This window comes from Trachypithecus francoisi, unplaced genomic scaffold (genome assembly GCF_009764315.1).
Source record: "Trachypithecus francoisi isolate TF-2019V2 unplaced genomic scaffold, Tfra_2.0 Lachesis_group4, whole genome shotgun sequence".
NCBI lineage: Eukaryota > Metazoa > Chordata > Mammalia > Primates > Cercopithecidae > Trachypithecus > Trachypithecus francoisi.
This window is the reverse complement of record NW_022681469.1, coordinates 70,461,359-70,483,095: the sequence shown is the minus strand read 5'-3', so window position 1 is coordinate 70,483,095 and position 21,737 is coordinate 70,461,359. Positions and strand designations below refer to the sequence as shown.

At 39.3% G+C, this 21,737-nt stretch overlaps 1 protein-coding gene across 4 annotated transcripts in view; it reads right to left on the bottom strand.

Moving 5' to 3' along the window:
* The window catches only part of CFAP69 (cilia and flagella associated protein 69), a 69,554-nt gene extending 55,364 nt beyond the window's left edge, over positions 1-14,190 (bottom strand). For 3 of the 4 annotated variants that reach the window (XM_033193233.1, XM_033193234.1, XM_033193235.1), the window contains exons 1-3: positions 13,818-14,190; positions 3,907-3,966; positions 1,234-1,299 (exon numbers count right to left, since the gene is read on the bottom strand). In XM_033193233.1, coding sequence (XP_033049124.1) covers positions 1,234-1,299; positions 3,907-3,966; positions 13,818-13,937 — 246 coding nt within the window. In that variant the 5' untranslated portion in view covers positions 13,938-14,190. Of the gene's footprint in view, positions 1-1,233; positions 1,300-3,824; positions 3,967-13,817 lie in introns of all 4 variants that reach the window. The other variant, XM_033193236.1, reaches the window with a different exon arrangement.
* Positions 14,191-21,737: the final 7,547 nt, after the last annotated feature.

Below are 21,737 nucleotides of genomic sequence, written 5' to 3'. Positions count from 1 at the left end.
TCAGTTGCCCACACTGGAGTGTAGTGTCACAATCTTAAATCACTGTAACCTTGAATTCTTGGGTTTCAGCAATCCTCCTGCCTTAGCCTCCGCAGTAGCTAGCACACACCACCACACCTGGTTATTTATTTTTTTTGTAGAGGCAGGGTCTTGGTATGTTGACCAGTCTGGTCTTGAACTTCTAGCCTCAAGCAGCCCACCTGTCTTGGCCTCCCAAAGTGCTGGGATTATAGGTGTAAGCCATCACACCTGGCTTTTATGTACAGATAGTTTTAAGACACACTGGTTTTCATGTATTCTGATCAGGGTGGTATACTTAGTAGGGATAGTATATTTATATAATATTTTACAGATTATCAAGTACTTGCATGTGCATGATCTCATCTAATCTTCCTAACAACCTCATGAGCTTCTATTACTTTACAAGGATGAAGAAGTTAAGAAGCTTATCAAAGGTACAACTGTCCATGTAAATTAATAGAAACAATGACTTTGACTTGGCCCTCTAACTACATCCATTGTCTTTCTGAATCTACAAAAACTGATATTATCCACAGTTACTTGTGTTACATTGTTTCTTCAATTTTATTTACATTCTCTGATACAAAATACAGTTTTGTAAAGAACATAAAACCTTAGATATTCTCTGTGGTAGACAGAATAATGGCCTCTCCAGTTTTTCTGTGGTAGACAGATTAATGGCCTTCCCCAAGATGTCCATGTCCCAATTCCCGGAACCTGTAACTATGTTACATAGCAAAGGCACTTTTCACATATGATTAAGAATTTTGAGATAAGAAAATTATACTAGATTATCCAGGTGGGCCCACTGTAATCACAGGGATCCTCATAAAGGAAAGAGGGAGGAAGGGAGGGTCAGAGAGAGAAGATGATGTGATGACAGGCACAGAGGTGAGAATGATGCCAGTGGGGGAAAGAGGGCATGAGGCAAGGAATGCAGGCAGCCTCCAGAAGCTGGGGCAGGCAAGGAAATGATTCTTCTCTAGAGTCTTAAGGAGAAATCAGCCCTGCCAACATCTTGACTTTAGTCCAGTGAGGCTGATTTTGGACTTCTAACCTCCAAAACTCTAACATAATAACTTTATGTTGCTTTAAGCCATCAAATTTGTGGTAATTTGTTACAACAGCAATAGAAAACTAATACATTTTCTAATAGAAATTCTCTCATTTCAGAATAAATGAAATGAACATACATACAAACATAAAGGATACAAGTCCGTTCTGAAAACACTGTACCAGTTTCTTGACAAATTTAAGTTGTTTTTCTTCTAAGCCATCCTAAAACAAATGACCTATTTTAGTTCTTTTGTGCTACTAAATCTGTTGAGATTTTTAAAAATTCTTCAACATAAAAAGTAGATACTTTAAAATTATCAAGTAATTCTTAAGTTACTATATTATAATGTAAGTGTTAAAAAAATGTTTTCTGAAACAGTGAAGGTAAAAATAAACTATCAGAACTATTGTATGATCTAGCAATCTCGCTACTGGGTATTTATCCAAAGGAAAGGAAATCAGTATATCAATGAGATACCTATAGTCCCATGTTTATAGCAGCACTACTTACAATAGCAAAGATACGGAATCAACTTAAGTGTCCATCAATAAAATATGGTCTATATATACAATGGAATACTATTAAGCCATAAAAAGGAATGAAATCCTGTCATTTGTAGCAGCATGGATGGAACTAGAAGATATTAAGTGAAATAAGCCAGGTTTAGAAAGACAAATATCACACATTTTCACTCATGTGCGGAAGCTAAAAAGTTGTTCTCATGGAGATACAGACTAGAATGATACTTACAAAAGGTAGGAAGACTGTGGTAGCGAATATTTGTTAGCAAAGTAGGGTGACTAAAGTTAACAACAATGTATTGTATATTTCAAACTAGCTAGAAGAGGGGATTTGAAATGCTCCCAACATAGAAATGATAAAAGCTAGAGGTGGTAGATATCCTAAATACTCTGGCTTGATCATTATACATTTTATGCATGTAACAAAATACCACATTTTGTTATCATCATAATATCATAAACATTTACAGACATTATGTATCAAAAATAAACTATCATTTAAATTTGATTAGGAAATTGGGAATCAAAACTAGGTTAATATAAAAGCAGTAATTGTTTCCAGAGATAATATTAACAACAGCTGAAGTATATTGAATATTTTTTCTATGGCATGTACCACATGGGCACCATATATACATATCACTTCATTAATTTCCAAAATGACCCTATTAGGAAGATACTACTATGATCTCTGTTTTCCAGAATAGGAAACACAAGCTGAAACATTTTAAAGTAATGTGTCCAAAATACACAGCTAAAAAGTGGTGGTGTTAGAAGTCAAATTTGGAAAGCTGTCTGTAGAAATTATATTTTTAACCTCTAAAATATGCTCAGTGTTCTGTGCAAGCCAAACATCTTAAGTCAATTAAAAATGAAAATAAGCAAGCAAAATTTCTACACAGTGGTTTCCATGACTGAATTCTGTCTGTCCTTTTAATCTTAAATGTTCCTGAAAAGCTGTGATATTGTCTATACTTTTTCTCTGTAGCCTTATTAAACAGCTAATAGGCACTCTATGTAGTTGTCATTTTTAAAGGAAATGTAGATATAGTTACAATAAAAATACTTTTCACAACAATGACAGCCAGCAAAAGATAAATTATTCCAATAGTCATTTTTTCTCCTTTCTATGTAAAAAATCAGAGAATAAAAAATGTTAAAACAGTGACCAAATTTTTGTGACTTCTATTCATGGGACATTGTTTTCTTTTGATAGGCTACACTATGGTCAATCCATTTTCTTCTTTAAAAAATTTTTTTTTATTATAATTTAAGTTCTGGGATACACATGAAGAATGTGAAGATTTGTTACATAGGTATACATGTGCCATGTGGTTTGCTGCACCCATCAACCCGTCATCTACATTAGGTATTTTTCCTAACGCTATCCCTCCCCTAGTCCCCCATCCCCTGACAGGCCCTGGTGTGTGATGTTCCCCTCCCTGTATCCATGTGTTCTCATTGTCCACCTTTCACTTATGAGTGAGAACATGTGGGTGTTTGGTTTCCTGTTCCTGTGTTAGTTTGCTGAGAATGGTGGTTTCCAGCTTCATCCATGTCCCTGGAAAGGACAGGAACTCATCCTTTTTTATGGCTCCATAGTATTCCATGGTGTATATGTGCCACATTTTCTTTATCCAGTCTATCATTGATGGACATTTGGGGTCAACTCATTTTCTGTTTACTAACAATATTTATTCCTTTTTGGAAATCACCACATAAGTTCCTAGCGTGTGCTGGCTTTAAGGCATCCAGTCAATTATTGATAATATCAGGTGGTATACGAGCATGTGTGCATATACATTTGTTATCTTTTCTCTCAATGCCTACTTTCCCAATTTTGAGTCCTGTGTCTATAATAACTTAATTTCCATTACATCCTATATATGATTGTTCTCAAAATAAATTATCTATGTGTACATGCTTGTGTGTATCTATCCTGATTTCATACTTAGTACACCACAGTACCCTGTTTTCTACCATTCCCCTCCTCTAGTCCTACTAGGTAACAAGCATTAACAGAGGCTAAATGATCCTTTCTCTACTCTTAAAATTCCTTCTGTTACAGCCACCATGGGTTTGTCCATCTCATAAAAGCAAATCTACTCTCTTCCTCCAGTCTCCCCACTTCATTAAATATATTCATACTAAATTTAAACAGTCCTTGAATATAAGATATGTACTATTTAAAATGTTTTCAACAAAAGGAGATAAATGAGACTTACATTTGAAGGGATATATGTTACCTTTCAGGGAAATAGTTTGTAAGTAATGCAGCGGAGTAATTTTCTCTCAAAGCTTACTCACTTTATCAGTCTCTTCAAGGAGTTTGATGACACGATTAAGGTCCATAGGCTTGAAGACACCCTAAAAAACACACAACTCTTACTATTCTATATCATCTTCTATATCAATAAGTCATATCTAACACACTAATTTATATGATACTTTCCCTTGGTAACTTAAAAAACATTTTATGACACTAAGATAGTAAGGGGAGAATGAAAAGTAGATAAAAACTTACAGGAATAAGTAGATTTTGGAGTTAAAAACCCCTCCTGAATTCTAGTATTTCGTATAATCTTAACGTTTTAAAATTTCATCAGCCCTGAAGGGTCCAAGAAAATATTTAGAATAATAGTACTTCCATACATTGAGAAATAAAATTATCTTGTACTTGTATACACATTACACTAAGTTTGCCTATGCAGATACATGGTAAGAGCAGCTTCTAAACTACAGGTAGGAGATTGCTTTTCTCAACTAGGTATCCCCTTATGTCAGTTAGTACCAGCATTCTTCTAGTCATCCACATTTAAAAAAACAGGAACTTCCAAGTTCTACAGATTTTACATCTTAAATATTTCTTGGGCCCATTCCATCTTACTAATTTATTCAGTTCTTAGCTCTTAATTTCAGGGTGTTCCTGCTGTTCTCCCTGACTCCACTCTTGCACCCTTCAACACCATCCTCTATTCCACCATTAGAACAATAAAACTCAAATCTGAACATGACCCGTCTAAACTATTCAATGACTCCCCATTAATGCCTCTCACATCTCCTCTGTTTACACTGATGTTGTTACATTCCTATTCCTCTCCTTGGTTAATTCCCACAGGTCCTTCAAGACAAAGCTCAGGTATTATCTTCCCAAAGGATGAAAAAGGCTAGAAAAATACTGTGCTCTCATTGCACCCTAAGTTTAAACCCATTAAAATTACCATTGCATTGTTCTGAAAGGGTCTACATGTTCGTTCCCCAACACTCCCTGCCCCAAAGTTCTCTTAAGAGCAAAAATTTTTGCTTTCAGGCACTCCCAGAATCCAACACTGGGCCTGACATATAATATTGTTAGTTGCTTAATAAATACTTGGAAAATGCAACCAAGAAGAGGCTATATTATAATAAAGTTATTCATTGGTAAACGGGGAAGGAAATGGGTATTATCATCCAAAGTTTAAGTAGCAGACCCCGAGCACCCAAAGCAATCCTGAGCAAAAAGAAAAGAGCTGGAGGCACCACACTACCTGACTTCAAAATATACTTCAAAACTATAGTAACCAACACAGCATGGTACTGGCATAAAAACAGACACATAGGCTAATGGAACAGAACAGAGAACTCAGAAATAAGTCCCTGCATTCATAGCCAAATCATGTTCGACAAAGGTACCAAGAACATTCAGTGGGGAAAGAACAGTTTCTTCAATAAACGGTGTTGGGAAAACTGGATAGACATATGCAGAAGCATGAAAGTAGAATCCTATATTCCACCAAACAAAAAAATAAAATCAAAATGGATTAAAGACTTAAATATAAGACCCTAAACCATGAAGTCACTGGAATAAAACATTGGGGAAACATTTTAGGACACTGGTCTGGGCACAGGTTTTTCTGGGTAGGACCTCAAAAGTGCAGGCCACAAAAGCAAAAATAGACAAACGGGATTACACCAAGCTAAAAAGTGTACCCACAGGAAAGAAAACAGTTAAACAGAGTGAAGAGACAACATAAAATATGGGAGAAAATATTTGCAATCTATCCATCTGACAAGGGATTAATAAGAATATACAAGGAACACAAACAACTCCATAGCAAAACAAGGCTGGCCGCGGTGGCTCACGCCTGTAATCCCAGCACCTTGGGAGGCGGAGGCGGGTGGATTACCTGAGGTCAGGAGTTCGAGACCAGCCTAGCAAACATGGTGAAACCCTGTCTCTACTAAAAATACAAAAAAAATTAGCCGGGTGTGATGGCGGTCACCTGTAATTCCAGATATTTGGGAGGCTGAGGCAGAAGAATTGCTTGAACCTGGGAGGTGGAGGTTGCAGTGAGCCAAGATCGCGCCACTGCACTCCAGCCTGGGTGACAGAGTGAGACTCCGTCTCAAAAAACAAACAAACAAATACAAATAGCGAAACAAAACAAAACAAAAAACCCCAACAACAACAAAAAAGAAATGATCCGATCAAAGGTAAAGTATGATGATACAGAGATCTACAAATTCTAAGTGTGGTTTTGACTATATTTATCTTGGGGGTTAATGCTTTGCTACCTGACATTTTATTCTTAATTCAGTGTTATGTCACAGTGCTTACCCCCATTACAGGAGTTAAGCTCTCCCAGTTTCCTTTGTATCCTCTGTCCTGCTTTCACACTGACTTCTACTTTAAAATAAATGTTTGAAAAGATGATGTAATGGTGATACAAAAGATATACAAAAGGGAAAAAATCCTATTTATTCCTATCATGTAGTAAATGGCATCTATTTTTATTTTTATATATTTTGTTTTTCCTTACATGCATAAGTATTTCACATAATTTCACTTAGTTAATACCATGGCAGCTTCTGAGTTTTAAATATGCAATATATACTTTTCCATACTTCTACATAATCATTATTACATTGTCTTAGTTTTAGTATTTCCTTACCCTTAAAAATTACAAATTCATATATTCTGATCTCAAGACATTTCTCTCAAAAACAATTTAAAAAAATTAATCCTAACTGAGATGTCATGGCATCAAAAACAATTTGTAATGAAACATGCTAACTTTAAGTCTGTGGAGTAAATATCTGAATGAGCTCATTTACTCAAAATTATATTGATTTTTATTTATTTTTGACATGGAGTCTTACTCTGTTGCCCAGGCTGGAGTGCAGTGGTGCAATCACGGCTCACTGTATATCTCAACCTCCCTGGGCTCAGGTAATCTTTCCACCTCAGCCTCCTGAGCAGCTGGGACTGCAGAGGCATATCACCTCACACTTTGCTAATTTTTGTTTTTGTTTTTTTTTGTAGAGATAGAGTGTCGCCATGTTGCCCAGGCTGTTCTGGACTGCCTGGGCTCAAGCCATCTGCCAGCCTCAGCCTCCCAAAGTTTTGAAATTACAGGCATGAGCCAACACGCCCAGCCATTTTTACTTTTAAAAATAATTTTAAAAAGGATTTGCTAAATACTAATCTATACCTGGTCTTATGTTACCATTAAAAATTGTTAAATATTACTGTTAAATAGTTAAATTTACTGTTACCAAAAATGTTGGTAAATAGACTTCTGCCTTTTAAGATTTGGGGATTTGGCAGTGATATCCACCAATGCACCTCAGGTGTCTTTTTTCTTTTCCTCCTACACTCTCAAATTATACACACACACACACACACACACAGAGTGGGTTTTTCTTTTCTGGTTTTCTGAAATATTTGCTTAGAGGGTTAGACTAGGATATTGGAATGAAATGTCAATGCAGGATTTTTTTTTTTTTTTTTTTAAAGACTAATCAAGGGAAGCAGTAGGAATGGAGAAGGAAGAAATCTGTAACTGGTTGTAATCAGTTAGCTGTAAACAGCACTGCACTTGGGCCAGCCCAATGTAGGATTTTCTTTCTAATATTTGTGTGTATTTTCAGATTTTTTTCTCCAAATGACCAGGTATAATTTTTAAAAGAACAGGGAGTAGTAAAGATTAAAGCATAGATTCCTCTTAGATTTATCTTGCATTATCCATTTGATGTTACTCTAGGTTTTACCTGCTTGGCAGATTTTTAAAGATTTCTCTCTCTCCCTTTAGCTTCCCTAGACTTTTCCTCCTATAACTATTTATTAGTAGTTTTTTTTGTTTGTTTGTTTCAGGAATTGTGCGAGGTGTGGGGAATAACAATGTCCTCATCTCATGCAGCTATTGGTCTGGCATGGGATTTTACAGAAGGCTTTGTATGTAACCCAAGGATCTTAAAAAGCCATTGAACGGTTTGGGACTGAACATATAAACAAAACTGGTCTATGTGACTACATGTGACAAAATAACTCTGGCCGACAACCTCTGCAGCAATTGGCTCAGAAAAGTCAGGATGTGGCCAATGACTGCCAGCTTTCCTGGTTTTTGTCCCTCTGTTTCCAACTTCAGACCAACCACAGAAAGCCAAATATGCCTTCCAATTCAATCACAGAGGATACCCTGCTTCTAGCTAGCCCACCTCCAGGTTTCCCATGTCAGCAACCTACAATTAGAGTAGACCTGAAGTCTCCCCCACACCTTTTTTTTTTTTTCCCCCACTTTAAAGCTTCTCAGGCTGCATTGGAGTCTTTGCCAAAAAGTGATAGTGGCTGACTCCCTCCCTACAGCAACGGCTGAATAAACAGTCTCTGTTTATCGTGGTAGTCTTCATTTATTTCCACAATATTTAACCAGAAGAATTTAATTACGAAAAGATCATCTTGTATGCTGTGTGAGACTGAACTGGAGAAGACTGGGTTGGAGGTAGACTGTAACTTTGGGCCTTGAATAGGTAGCAGCAACTGGTATAGACAACATCAAATGGAATTAAAAACATCTAAAGAGGTAGATTCAGCAAGACCTAATGAGTGACTGGATGCAGTGGGAGAAAGAAGGGAAAAGCTGAAGATAATCCCTGGCTTGAAGAAGTATATAAATAATTTCACCATTTCCTGAGACAGGGAAAGCTGGAGGAAGAGGTTTGTGTTGGGGGTTGGAGATGCGAAAAATTTGGGGCAGAGGTTTCTGAATCATAGGCTTAATATGATAATTGAAGATTTGGGGTAAATGAGATCATACAAGCAGAGAGTAGAAACAAAACAGAACATACATATGTAAATATCAAAATATTGTCATCTTAAGATGTTTATGGAGAAACTGTAAAAGCATTCACAAAACCTTTTAAGATCAAAAGTTTAATAAATTGCTTTGAAGAAAATTAGACTTACTTCATTCAAATTATAGGATGAACTTATTTCCCACTTTACCCAGGGACATTTCAGAGGGGAGAAACCTGCTCATTTGATACTCAGTTACAGGGAAAGAGACTAACATTTATAGTGGTCCTTTTATATGTCTGGCATTTTTTATCTCAATTAATCTTCAAATCTACCAAGTAAAGGTAGTACTATTATCCCTCTTAATGAAACTGAGGCCCTGGGACCTAACTTGTTAAAGCCACATAGCTATTAATAATAAATCGGCCAGCAGGTCTGTCTGATGTAGAAACTCTGGTTCTTTGTTCCTTACTTCTCTGCCTGACTCCTCAACGGACATCCAAGGAATCTCTCTCAATCTCTCTCTCTCTCTCTCAAGAGATGGGGGTCTCCCTATGTTTGCCCAGGCTGGCTTCGAATTCCTAGGCTCAAGCGATCTTCCTGCTTCAGCCTCTCAAGTAGCTGGCACTATAGACACATGCAACCAACTACACAGGTTATTTCTTGCAAAAACCCTATAAACAAGGCTAGACAATTTTAAGCACACAGTTCATGGAAGTATTACAGACAGTGACAGGATATGACATCGACTAAAAGATTGTGGAAGTTCTCATAGGTTCTCAGAGGGAAAGCAAATTTGAGCAAGGAAGTTCAGGCATGATACCTATGCCAGTCAACTAATCACTATATTAATTGTTATTCAAAGTGGGAAATGAGGTCCTCCAACTAGCAGCACGAGCATCACCTGGAAACCTGTTAGAAAAGCGGAGTACTGGGGTTCATCTAAGACTGACAGAATCAGAATCCACATTTTAATAAGATCCCCATGTGCTCCATATGCACATTAAAGTTTGAGAAGCACTGCTCTAAAGGGGGTTGGGATTCTTTAGAATGAGGGGAACAACATTAAATAGAAAATAAAGGGTAACCAATTAGATATCTTGTGATTTCAACATATGATTAAGGTGAATTTCACTGCCAATCCCATCACTCTCCAAGAGCTGAAGCTCTCGTTAAACCACATTACCTCTACCTTCCTGTAGGAAGCCAGACACACATAAACACTGGGATTAATACTAGAAAAACAATCTGAGAACTATCTTCCTATTTGGTAGGTTTTGATACTCAGTGTATTAGTCCGTTTTCACACTGCTATAAAGACACACCCGAGGCTGGGTAATTTATAAAGGAAAGAGGTTTAATTGACTCACAGTTCCACCTGGCTAGGGAGGCCTCAGGAAAAACAATCATGGTGGAAGGCAAAGGGAAAGCAAAGACCTTTACAGGTGGCAGGAAAGACAGAGAGAGAGAGAGAGAGAGAGAGAGAGCAAAGAGTAAGAGCCCCTTATAAAACCATCAGATCTCGTGAGAACTCACTATCACAAGAACAGCATGGGGGAAATCACACCTATGATCCAATCACCTTCCACCAGGTCCCTCCCTCAACACCTGGGGATTACAATTTGAGATGAGATTTGGGTGGGGACACAAAGCCAAACCATATCACCCTGTAAATATCATCTGAATTTATTTAATAATTTAATAAAGCTGATATGACAAGAGTCATTAATAATAACAGAAAGTTGCCATTTGTGGGGCACTTGGAATGCATATGCTGGGCACTGTGCTAAATGCCTTACAAATACTTTAATTCTCACAACAATTCAATGAGGTAGGCATTTCTAAAAATATCTTTTACAGATGAGGAAGCAGACACAGAAAGGGCAAGCAACGTGTCCTAAGTTCCTCACAATTAGAAAATGGCCACCAAAATTCTGGTACTATTTTATTGTTTTGAAACTGGAAAAATATGATAAATCACTTTAAAAAAGAAGACACTGGAATCACGACAGTAGGGATTATCAAAATTTTTATAGAGAGAAAATTTGAAGATAGAATGCTTACATAGAATATGTCTATGAGAAATTCACAACATGGAACAAAAATAACAATTCAAAATCCCAGATTCCTAAACTATTGTTTCCCTATTTACTAATAACTTTACTCATAACCTATATTTACATTTTCCATAATTCCATCAAAAAACATTTCAAAGTTACTAAAGTTAGAAAAATCTAATACTCTAGGAATACCATTTGTAGTAGCTTAGATAGAATTTATAAGAGCTATTGCCTTTTATGAAAGTTATTTTTGTGAAAGATGCAGGAAAAAAATACCACTTAATGCAGAAGTAAATCATACACAAGGAAAAATCAGCAAAATAACCTGTACATTTTACCTGCTGCCTTAGGCAGCAATATTCAAGCCTATTTCCTTAATTACATAAACTAAGGTTAGGGTAACTGAAAAGTTCAATTTAGGTCTGTAATAAAGAAAATGATACAAAACAGCTATCAAAAGCCCAGGTAGCCAAAGTAGCATTTCTATATTAGGAAATCCAGCTGCAACTGAGAAACATCTCTGAAGGGATAAAGTGAGCAGACCAAAATCTGCATTAAAGCAAATAAGATTTCAGGGGCATCTAGTCTCACTCTCACATCCTGGAAGCCAGTGGGTACATTCAGAATTCTAGAGAATCCCTTAGCTTTAAGGCCCAAATAATTTTAGGAGCTCTACTTCCCTGGATAAAGGATGATGTTGATAACTGCTTGTTTTCAATACATAGGTCACTGTATAAGTTCTCTATATTATTATATAAGTTTGCTATATATATTATCTCTTTTTGTTTTGTTTTGTTTTGTTTTGTTTTTTGAGACGGTGTCTCACTCTCTTGCCAGGCTGGAGTGCAGTGGCGCAATCTTGGCTCACTTCAACCTCTGCCTCCCATGTTCAAGTGATTCTCCTGCCTCAGCCTCCCCAGTTGCTGGGACTACAGGCGTGCGTTACCCTGCCCATCTAATTTTTGTATTTTTAGTAGAGACGGGGTTTCACCATGTTGGACAGGATGGTCTTGATCTCCTGACCTCATGATCCGCCCTCCCCGGCCTCCCAAAGTGCTGAGATTACAGGCGTGAGCCACTGTGCCCAGCCTATATATATTATTTCATTTAATCTTTACAATGGACACGAGTACTATCATTATCTCCATTTGATAGAAAGGTTAAGATACTTGCCTTTGGTCACATAGCTGGTAAGTGATGATCTGACAATGAACTGAGGTAGATGTGATACTCTCACCTTTAGCCACTAGCATATACTGTCTCGGAAGCACATACAGGCAGAAGAGAAGTTTGCAAATGTGCAGTGGTTGAAAGAACTGGAAACAGTTCCGAGGATCTTTCCTAAACTGGTCTAAGGCAGAGGCCTAAAAGGTTATCATTTTTTCATTCTAGGGTCTCTAGACTCCCATTCCATGAGTAAAGAAACTGAGTAACTCAGTTAACTTCTCATGAACTTAGGGTTCTCATTTGTAAAAACAGCCACAGGCAAAAAACAAGAAGGCTGAGGATCACTAAGATTCCTCCCAGCTTTAAAAAGTTCCTCTTCTAATTCTCCTCAGTACTTGGAAAATGTTACTACTCCTAGAATGAGTTATTAACAAGTCAGAAACATGAATTAATGCAAATTGATTGATTTCTTCTTGGAAGAGAATCCTAGGCCCTGGAAAGAGCCATAGTAATGAAAGAAAAGAAAGAAAATTAAAAAGGGGAGAAAATGCACACATATATATACAAATATACTTGTTTTATTTAATATGTTTTGGACTATTTTGGCAACGGCTTTTAAAAAGTATTTCTCCTTAAAAAAAAAAAAAAAAAAAGCCACTCTTGCTTGCCTTGTAGAGCGTTGCCCAATTTTTCTTGGAGCAAGTAAAGGAAGACTGAGAGCCATCAGTTATCAAATTCACATGCTTTTCAGTTTTGCCCGGTGCCTGGGAGTATGGCTGTACTGTTGATCTTTCTTGCAATCCAGGGAGTGGAGAGTTATTGTTCCTCAAAATTCTCTCCGCCCAGATGAGAACAGGTCAACAAAATGGATTAGGCAAATTCTCCTAACACCTATTTCTCCTCATGCAAAGTGCTGTTGCTCCGCAGGTTACTGCGTAAATGTCAGACCTCAGAGAGCTCAACTCTATTCCCATGGTAGAAGAGGTCCCCAGTCAACTGACCATTCCCAAGGAACTCTATAAGGCTCCAGGATGTGAACGCAAGAGACAGGGTTCCTGACGCAGCTTGAGATTTGAGGAGCCTCAACAGGAATTCCCACAGTGGCCCCACACCATTAGTGTGAGGCAGTACAGGGTTCCTCCAGGAATTCGCGGCTTTTAAGGCACGATCAAGGCTCTCCGGGGGAGCAATGGAATCCTAGTAGGATACAAACAACTTGGGGTTTCTAAACACCTCCGCCTCGAATGGAGATCCAAGGCCCTCAAGTGGAATTTCTCAACAGATCAACTTGCAAGAGTGAATTTTGTAGTCATAACAAAAGCAAACCCAAAACCAAATACAGTACAAGCACAATAAAACAAATCAACTCTATTCTCTCCCAGTTCTCTCCGACCCAACCTGTAACAACCAGCTTCCAATTTCAAATTTTAAAAATGCTTAATTTATAATTTTAACAGCGTTTTCCTCCCCTCTGGGTGCAGGCTTTAGTCGCAGCAAATTTAAGCATGGGAAAATTTACACCTACATCAAGAACATCACTCGATAACAGGAATCTACGTATTAAAAAGTTCAGTGCAAACTGATCAGGCCATCAAATCAGATTTTGCTAAGAATGATTCCTTTCCTCCCAGTAGCTCTGTGACCACTTTTCGAAGAAGTGCGGCAAAGCCCCGCTTAGTTTGCTGGGACTCTCCAGGAGGACTACACAGCGCTGGTCTCCGGACAGGATGGTTGACAACAACCAGCCCCTCACAACCGGTGCAGTTCGCAGGGGGTGGGGGATCGGGATTAGCTTGCGCTTGGAATCTCCATCCCGAGGCTTCCCCCATTTTCACTCCTGTCCCCAATTCCGTCCTTGCCACCCCCAGGTCTGGACCCCGTCTCGAGACCTCATCCCCACCCCCTCCACCTCTGAAAGCCCAGACACCTGCTCATACCTGCGCCTCATCGTCCTCCGTCACCACCCCAACCACCGGGATTTGACTGGAACTGCTAGACTTGTTCCTGATGTCGGATTCCCGGGCCTCGGCAGTCGCCGCGGCTTCCTCTGTCCACATGGCCGGTGGCGGCCGGGTGGAGAGTTGGGGAATCTTCCTGTTCTACAGCGCGCCTGCAGCCACTGGGCCCAAAGAGGCCCCGCCACTGAGAAGTTAAGGCAGCCTGAGAGTCGGTAGAGTCGCGAAAGGTCCCAAAATTCCGCCAGGGGCCTAGGCCACCGCCATACAGACCGCTTAACGCCGCGGCCGCCCCTCAGCTGTTGCAGGCATCTGATCCCCGGCCGGTTGTTAACACAAGCCAGCGCGTTGCTAGGGGGCGGGGCCAGAGGCTACGGACAGCCGGAGAGCCAAACCACCTCAAAGTCTAATTGCACTTCGCTCCAGGCAGGGCGAGTTTGCAGGCCTGCGGTAAGGAGCCTGCAGGAGGCACCTTGGTAGGTAGCGGGGAGTGGTGCCTTAGGCGCCCAGTGTGTTTCGGTCTTGATAGTCTTGCTTCGAATAGGCATGAGTGGGTGGAGGGGTGAGGGATGTCTATGGCATACCTTAGGCGTGATACTAGGGACGGATAGTGTTGAAAGCGTTTCTCTCACCCCAGGGAAATGACCAGTATCGCTTACATTCCCCAGCTTTTGTCTGTACTTTAGTGGCCCAACTAGACAGTTAAACAAACAAACATAAAAGGTATTGTACAAAATGTTAAAAAGACTTTTGAGTCAGATTATTGAATCTAGAGCGAGTTATCCCTGGAATCCCACTTTTCTCATCTGTAAAGGGATTGTTGTGAGGATTGAATGAGATGACAGTGTTTGTTAAGTGGTGCTTGGCATAGCACCCCTTATGGTCAAGATTATCATTATCTTTATTACTGCTTGAGAACTAAAAATTAAATCCTAAGGCCCCCGACCGACTGAACGGATCCCCTTTTGGCCAAGGGGACCCCCGATAAACCTTAAAAGCTGAATTCCTGGCCCTGACAGGAGGGAAGGATGGACACGCCTCGCTATAACCCCCAACCTCCTCCCTTTTCACGCCCCCACTCACTCCTCGTTTTTTGAGACATGGTCTACTGTGTGCCCCAGGCTGGAGTGCAGTGGCAGGATCTTACCTCTGCAACCTCCAACCCTTGGCTCAAATGATCCTCCCGCTTCAGCCTCCGGAATAGCTGGGACTACAGGTGCACATGCCACCAAGCTCGGCTCCCCGTCCCTTTGAGGGCTTAGACTCAACAACTGACGAGCATTAATGTTAAAATAGAGATCAGAAGGCTAACAGAATGGACTCTGTGGCAATAACAAATTATAAGCAAGACCTAAGGCCATGCCAGGCAAGAGTTAAGTCACTCACACCTACACTTAAAGAGTAACCTATGTTTTAACTGCTGCAATGTTTTTCTTTTTCTCTAGCTGCTAAATAAGAACTGCCCTCGACATAAGCAATGAAGTAATTGCAGCTCATCCATGGCCAGATGTTGACTAACAAGATCCTCCTGTTCCACAAGTCATAACTGCAGGTTTGATTGGACAAGAGACTGATTCAGTACCTTTCCCCTGATAAAAGACCACCCACCATGGACTGGTTCTGGCAGGTTTACAGAGACTAAGCACTAGTACATTCATGTCTCTGCTTCTCCTTTTGATGTATAGGGACTTAATGCATTTAAATGTTAAGTTTCCACTCCACAGAGAGCACAGGATGCATGTCACATGCATGTTTATTCAGCACCCCTCTTAGTGAAGATTCACAGCTCATCTTAAATCTGTTGAATATGTCTGTTTAGCCAACTCATTCGGCATAAAGCTTCTGCTCCAACCCCACCTCCTTCAAAGTGCCTGTTGACTGTCTCTGTGGGAGCATGGGCTTCCCAGCCTGCAGAATGGCCAGCCTGCAGGTTGAAACTCATTATAAGAAATAAAGTCTCCTTTCTAAATTTATAGATCTCATGATTTTTCAGTTGACATGTTGTTGCCTATCCATTGTAGCCTGAATAATAATACAAGAAGGGTCAAGACTATAATAGAAAGCTTCTCATGATGATCATCAGTATAATTTAATAACTCAAACACCATAACTGTGAAAATTAAGAAAAACTTTAACTCTTTTAATCTGTTTTTTAAACTTTCAAAAATTATTCAAGATTTAAATGTACATTTTTGTATCATCCATAGAATTTATGAATTTAAAATCACGTATAAACTCAATGAAAATAAATATTACTTCATTTCTCAGGACTTCTCATTTCTAGAATGAGGTTGATAAGTGATTTTGAAGGTTCCTTCTACCTCAGACGTTGAATATTTCTGGCCCTAAAAGAAAAATGGGAACACTAGATTGGGACTGGCAGCACGTGATTGTAAATCCTAGCCAAAGAGGCCGAGTGTTGTTGAGACAGTAGTGAGCACTTCTAGCACCTGTTTCCACACTTCTAGTCATTCGTCCACTTTTCACATTCTCAGCCTTCTGAAACTGAGATCACTGACACTTGGGGTCAAAGTCTATTAACACTTTTCATTTCTCATCCTGTTGTACTAATCTGTAGTATTTTACATTGTTGACCCCTCTCCTCTTTTTCCAACCCCCTTGCCTAGGCTTCCACATTCTTTTTGTTTTCCTTTCATCTCTACAGCTACTCATTGGTATCTTTATGGCCCCAACACACTTCTGCTGCACCACTCTGCTACCTAGCTACTGATAGATATCTCTTTAGAACCACTCTTAGGCCTTACATCTAGAGGGCAGTTTAGTAGGTCTAAGGTTGCTTCCACCTAGGGAAAGTGCAAACTGTGTTAAGTGTTTTATTCATAAGACCTTAATTGCTGTTACACAGTCCCAGTAAACCACATCAAAAGGAGACCGAAACTACTTGGATGAACACAATGAAGTCCTGTGAGAATGGCATCCCAGACCAAGATGGTGGCAGAGAGCTGACAATTGGATTATTTGCATATCTTTTGTGTGGTCATCCTAGCATCTCAGGATCAGGAAAGATGAAGAGGAGGGAGGGGAAAGGAAAAATTTCCACTTAAGGTAGAGCTTGCCTAGGAGACAGCAACTGACTCTTCTATTTTAACACCACAGGCTGAAGCTGATAAGGGTCTTTAAGCCTCAGTGACCTTAGACAGGCACCTTCCTCACTGGACCTAACTGAAGAGACTTTCCTGACTAGTGAACAATGGGATATTTATTTTATTTAACCAACGGCTTAGAGACCTATATATTCATTCTGCCCTATATCCAGAGTGCCGGTTTCCAATGCTTAATTAGCATAAGCCCCATGAGCTCCCCACTTCTAATATTTAAACCCCCTGACTTTCCCTCCTCAGTGAAATTCTTCACGGAGTAAGTTCTCTTGCTTGGCAAGTTAATAGACTCAGCTTTGTAATTTTTTTTTTTTTCTAGCTCTAATGGTATTTGTTTTACTCATGGACAGATGAGAAGGACAAGGATAGAGAGGTCTTCAAACACCCCATAGCCAGCCATCTTGGGTGAATTACTGCAGTTTTCCAAAGGTGCCAGCAGGATTCCTCCTGCATAACATTTGCATTATGTTGTACATGCCACTGTCTTCAGATGGCTAATCCCTATGAAATTCAGTTCACGTGACATTTTCTAGGAAACCTTTACATCCTCTGTGTTGGGTGCCACCTTGTCTGTCATTCTGTTTTTGTACTCATCACATACTAAATGGTATCAACTGGTTCAGCAACTGGATCCCTTCCTACTGTACTGAGATTCTTGACAGTCACTGTGATATGCACCCCAGACCCTCAGCATATTGTCTAGAGCAGTAGTTTTCAAAACCTAATGTGTATCAGAATCATCTGGAGAAATAGTTAAAACAGTATCTTGAGCCCTACCTGCAGAGTCTCTGCTTCAATAAGTCTGGGTGAGGCCCAAGGATATGCGTTTTTAACCAGTTCCCAAACAATGTTGATGCTGTTGGTCTAGAGAACATACTTTGGGACTTCCTGGTCCATATCATACTAGTTACTCAAAAAATGTTCATTAAAAGATTTCAAGGATTATAAATTACTTTTTATTTTGATTTGAAGCCAAATTAAAGCATTTTGTAAGTTATCCAAAGTAAGGTAAATACTCCACGTCCTTACTACTCAAAATGGGGTCCTTGGGTTACCTGCACTGGCATTACTAAGGGCTCTGTTAGGAATGGAGACTCTCTTGCCCCATGGTGGACCTACTGACTCAGAATCTCCATTTTAACAAGATCCTCAGGTGATCAGTACACACATCAAAATTTGAGAAGCACTGCTCGTGTGTGTGTGTGTACTTGTGTGTGTGTGTTGTCATTATTATTGCTTTGGAGTAGTTTTAACAGCATCCATAAAATTGGCTTTCATTAATTATTCCATTTGTGGATTTTCCAAGTCCTTTGTTCCCAAATAATACTGGGTTTACTTTTCTTCTTGGTAAGTGCACAAAGATTAAGCTTCATAAAAGCTTTAACTGTTTATATTAGGTATGTTGACTTAATTTTAATCATTATTCATTGATTCTTCTGTTATGACACAAAAACACAGAAGGGTGAAAGGGTGAAATGACTACTGAATGAGTAAATTATTTCAGCAAAAAGATAAATAGCAGAGAAACATGAGAAATGAGTTATACCTAGAGAAGAGAAATGCTTGAATCTGGTAACAGTTCTGCAGAATTTAATATCTCTGTTAAGTTACAAATTGCAATTTCTTAGTAGCACCTGTAGACTTAAAGATTAACTGGAAGTTTTAATAATATATTGACTTACAATTTTTACTTTTAGAAGTAACAAAGAAAGCTAAATATGTTTTAAAATAAATATATTACAAATTGTGGTTCTATTTTCCTTCTGATTTTTTCTTGTTTATACTCTGCCTAATTAGCAGTGTTTAGTAAAATTATAATTATTTCTAATCATATGAATAATTATATATTCTTGAATTAAGAATGTGTCTAATAAGTATTTTAGACTACATATGAATTTGGTAGTCTCTAATGCCAGATGTTCTAAATGTTCAAGCAAATGTTATTGCTTTCTTAATTAGAGTAATTTATTTTAAATAAAGAATGTTTGGCCGGGCGCGGTGGCTCAAGCCTGTAATCCCAGCACTTTGGGAGGCCGAGACGGGCGGATCACGAGGTCAGGAGATCGAGACCATCCTGGCTAACATGGTGAAACCCCGTCTCTACTAAAAATACAAAAAACTAGCCGGGCGAGGTGGCGGGCGCCTGTAGTCCCAGCTACTCGGGAGGCTGAGGCAGGAGAATGGCGTGAACCCGGGAGGCGGAGCTTGCAGTGAGCTGAGATCTGGCCACAGTACTCCAGCCTGGGCGGCAGAGCGAGACTCCGCCTCAAAAAAAAAAAAAAAAAAAGAAAAATAAATAAAGAATGTTTATAGCACATATGAAATCTAATCATAGTTTTTAATAGGTTAGCTTTAGGGAAATTCTATAACAGAAGAAATGCATACAAAACTAGAGTTTATTACACTTAATTTTTTTTTTTTTGAAACAGGGCTCACTCTGTCACCCAGGCTGGGATGCAGTGGCATGATCTCTGCTCGCTGCAGCCCCGACCTCCCTGGGCTCAGGTGATCCTCCCACTTCCCACCTCTCACCTCCCACCTTAGCCTCCCGAGCAGCTGGAACTACAAGTGGATGCCACCACATCTGGCTAATTTTTGTTATTTTTTGTAGAGATGGGGTTTCACCATGTTGTCCAGGTTGGTCTTGAACTCCTGAGTTCAAACGATCTGCCCACTTTGGCCTCCCAAAGTGCTAGGATCACAGGCGTGAGCCACCACTCCCAGCCTATACTTCACTGCTTTAAAAAACTTTTTCAGGTTGACAGCATAGAAACAAAGCCTAAAAACAAAACAAAAGTAATTACGTCTTTCCAACAGAATCATTAATGCACATTTGGGAAGAATGAGTACCTGGAACAGAAAACGAAAGTAAAAGAATAGTCACCCCTGAAGTCAACCATTCTAATGAAAATTATACTAACAATAACCCAAACTGCAAGTGATATTTAAGTAGGAAGCTGCAGGAACTACTCATGTTTAGTGTAAAAGTAAACAAATTGTAATAAATGAAAAGAAGAATTTATAAAGTGCTACTTTTACCCAATCAAAGCTTCAGTTCCATGACATGGGAATAATTATATGAAAAAAAAGTTCCTGAGATTTTAGAATAACTATTATTGTGTTCAAATGGTGGGTGGTTATAGTGCAATAATCCCAGAATGGAACTGTCTTTATTGTGGAGCAAGATTAATCAGACAAGTTTGTTCCAACGACATTAATTATTTGAGTTCTATATCTAAATTGACTTGTTCTGATTCTGTGAACCTTGTGTTAGTTTTTGAGGACTGCTGTAACAAATACCACAGACTGGGTGGCTTTAACAACAGAAATTTATTTTGTTACAGTTCTGGAGGCTAGAAGTTGAAGACTAAGGTGCTGGCAGGATTGGTTTCATCTTGAGGCATCTCTCCTTGGCGTGCCATCTTCTCCCTTTTACTTCATGTGTTCTTCCCTCTGTGCATGCCTGATTCCTAATCTCCTCTTTTTATGAGGACACCAGTCATATTGGATTAGGGCCCAACTGTATGACCTCACTTTACCTCTTTAAAGATCCTGTCACCAAATACATTCTGAGGTAGTGTGGGAGTTAGGATTTCAATGTATCAATTTCGAGGAAATTCAATTCAGCCCATAACAGATCCCAATATCTTTTGAATTATAACTTTAATTCTTACAAACAGCAGATTCAAGAATAGAGTATGTTTAATTAAGGCACAAATGGTATTCTTGACTACAGGACACTAATATTTCACACAGTAGTACTAAGTCACTATTCTGATTTAACAATGTATCACTGTACATTTGATCAATGTGAATCTGCCCATGAGGGGTTTTTCTACTCTCAGGGGTCTCAACAAATCTGGATTTTGAGTCTGCAGGGTCCTGTGCCTGACTTTCTCAAAGTCATCATTTGATTCTTGTTGAAGAGAAGAATCCACTACCTAAAGTACTGTACTAATCTAGGTTCCCCAAGCCTGCCATAAATAAACAACAACATTCACCTGCTGCCACTCTATGGGGAGTACTATCTCTGAGAAACAGAAGTGAGGAAAAAAATGGAAGTGAGGCAGTAGAAGGGAACACAAACGCAGGTGTTACTGAGCTGGTTATAGTTTGCAACAAGTGCAGTTAATTGCTCAGTCTTTGAGGATATTTTCATGAAGGTCTTCTGAATTATTGCACTTTAGAACACACTATCTGAGGGAAAGGAAGGGAGATTTATCTGCTAGCTTCATTTTGTGCTGTATCTCTTTGTTCAAAGTTCACTCCTTAAGTAGGGTTGCCAGATTTAGAAAAATTTTAAAAAGTCCATGCTTATAATAAAAAGTAATTTATTGTTTGTTTGCAATTCAAATTTAACTGAGAGTTCTGTATTTTACCTGACAATCCTACTCTCAGGATATTAGCACCTAAGCATTTCCAGGCAGCAGCTGGGGAAGCCAGAACCTCCACGGACAGATCTGGTGCACAGGTACAAAGGTCAGTTTCTCCTTGTCAGTGGCACCGTGTGCAGGACTCATCAACATATAGCAGTGTGACAGTGGTGGTAGTGGCAGCAGCAGCAGAAATTCCTCTTTAGGACAACAGGGTAGCGCTAGGCCACTGGCCAGGAGGCAAGGCATGAGGCAGAAGCAGTGATGGGAAGGGCATGAGGAAGAGGCAAAAGGTTGTAGGCATGGCTGCATGGATGTGGGGTAATAAAAAACATAATTTTCTATAAAAATGAGTAATGACTTATTATAATATCTCTTTAGTATCCATCATAGACCATATTATACTAGAT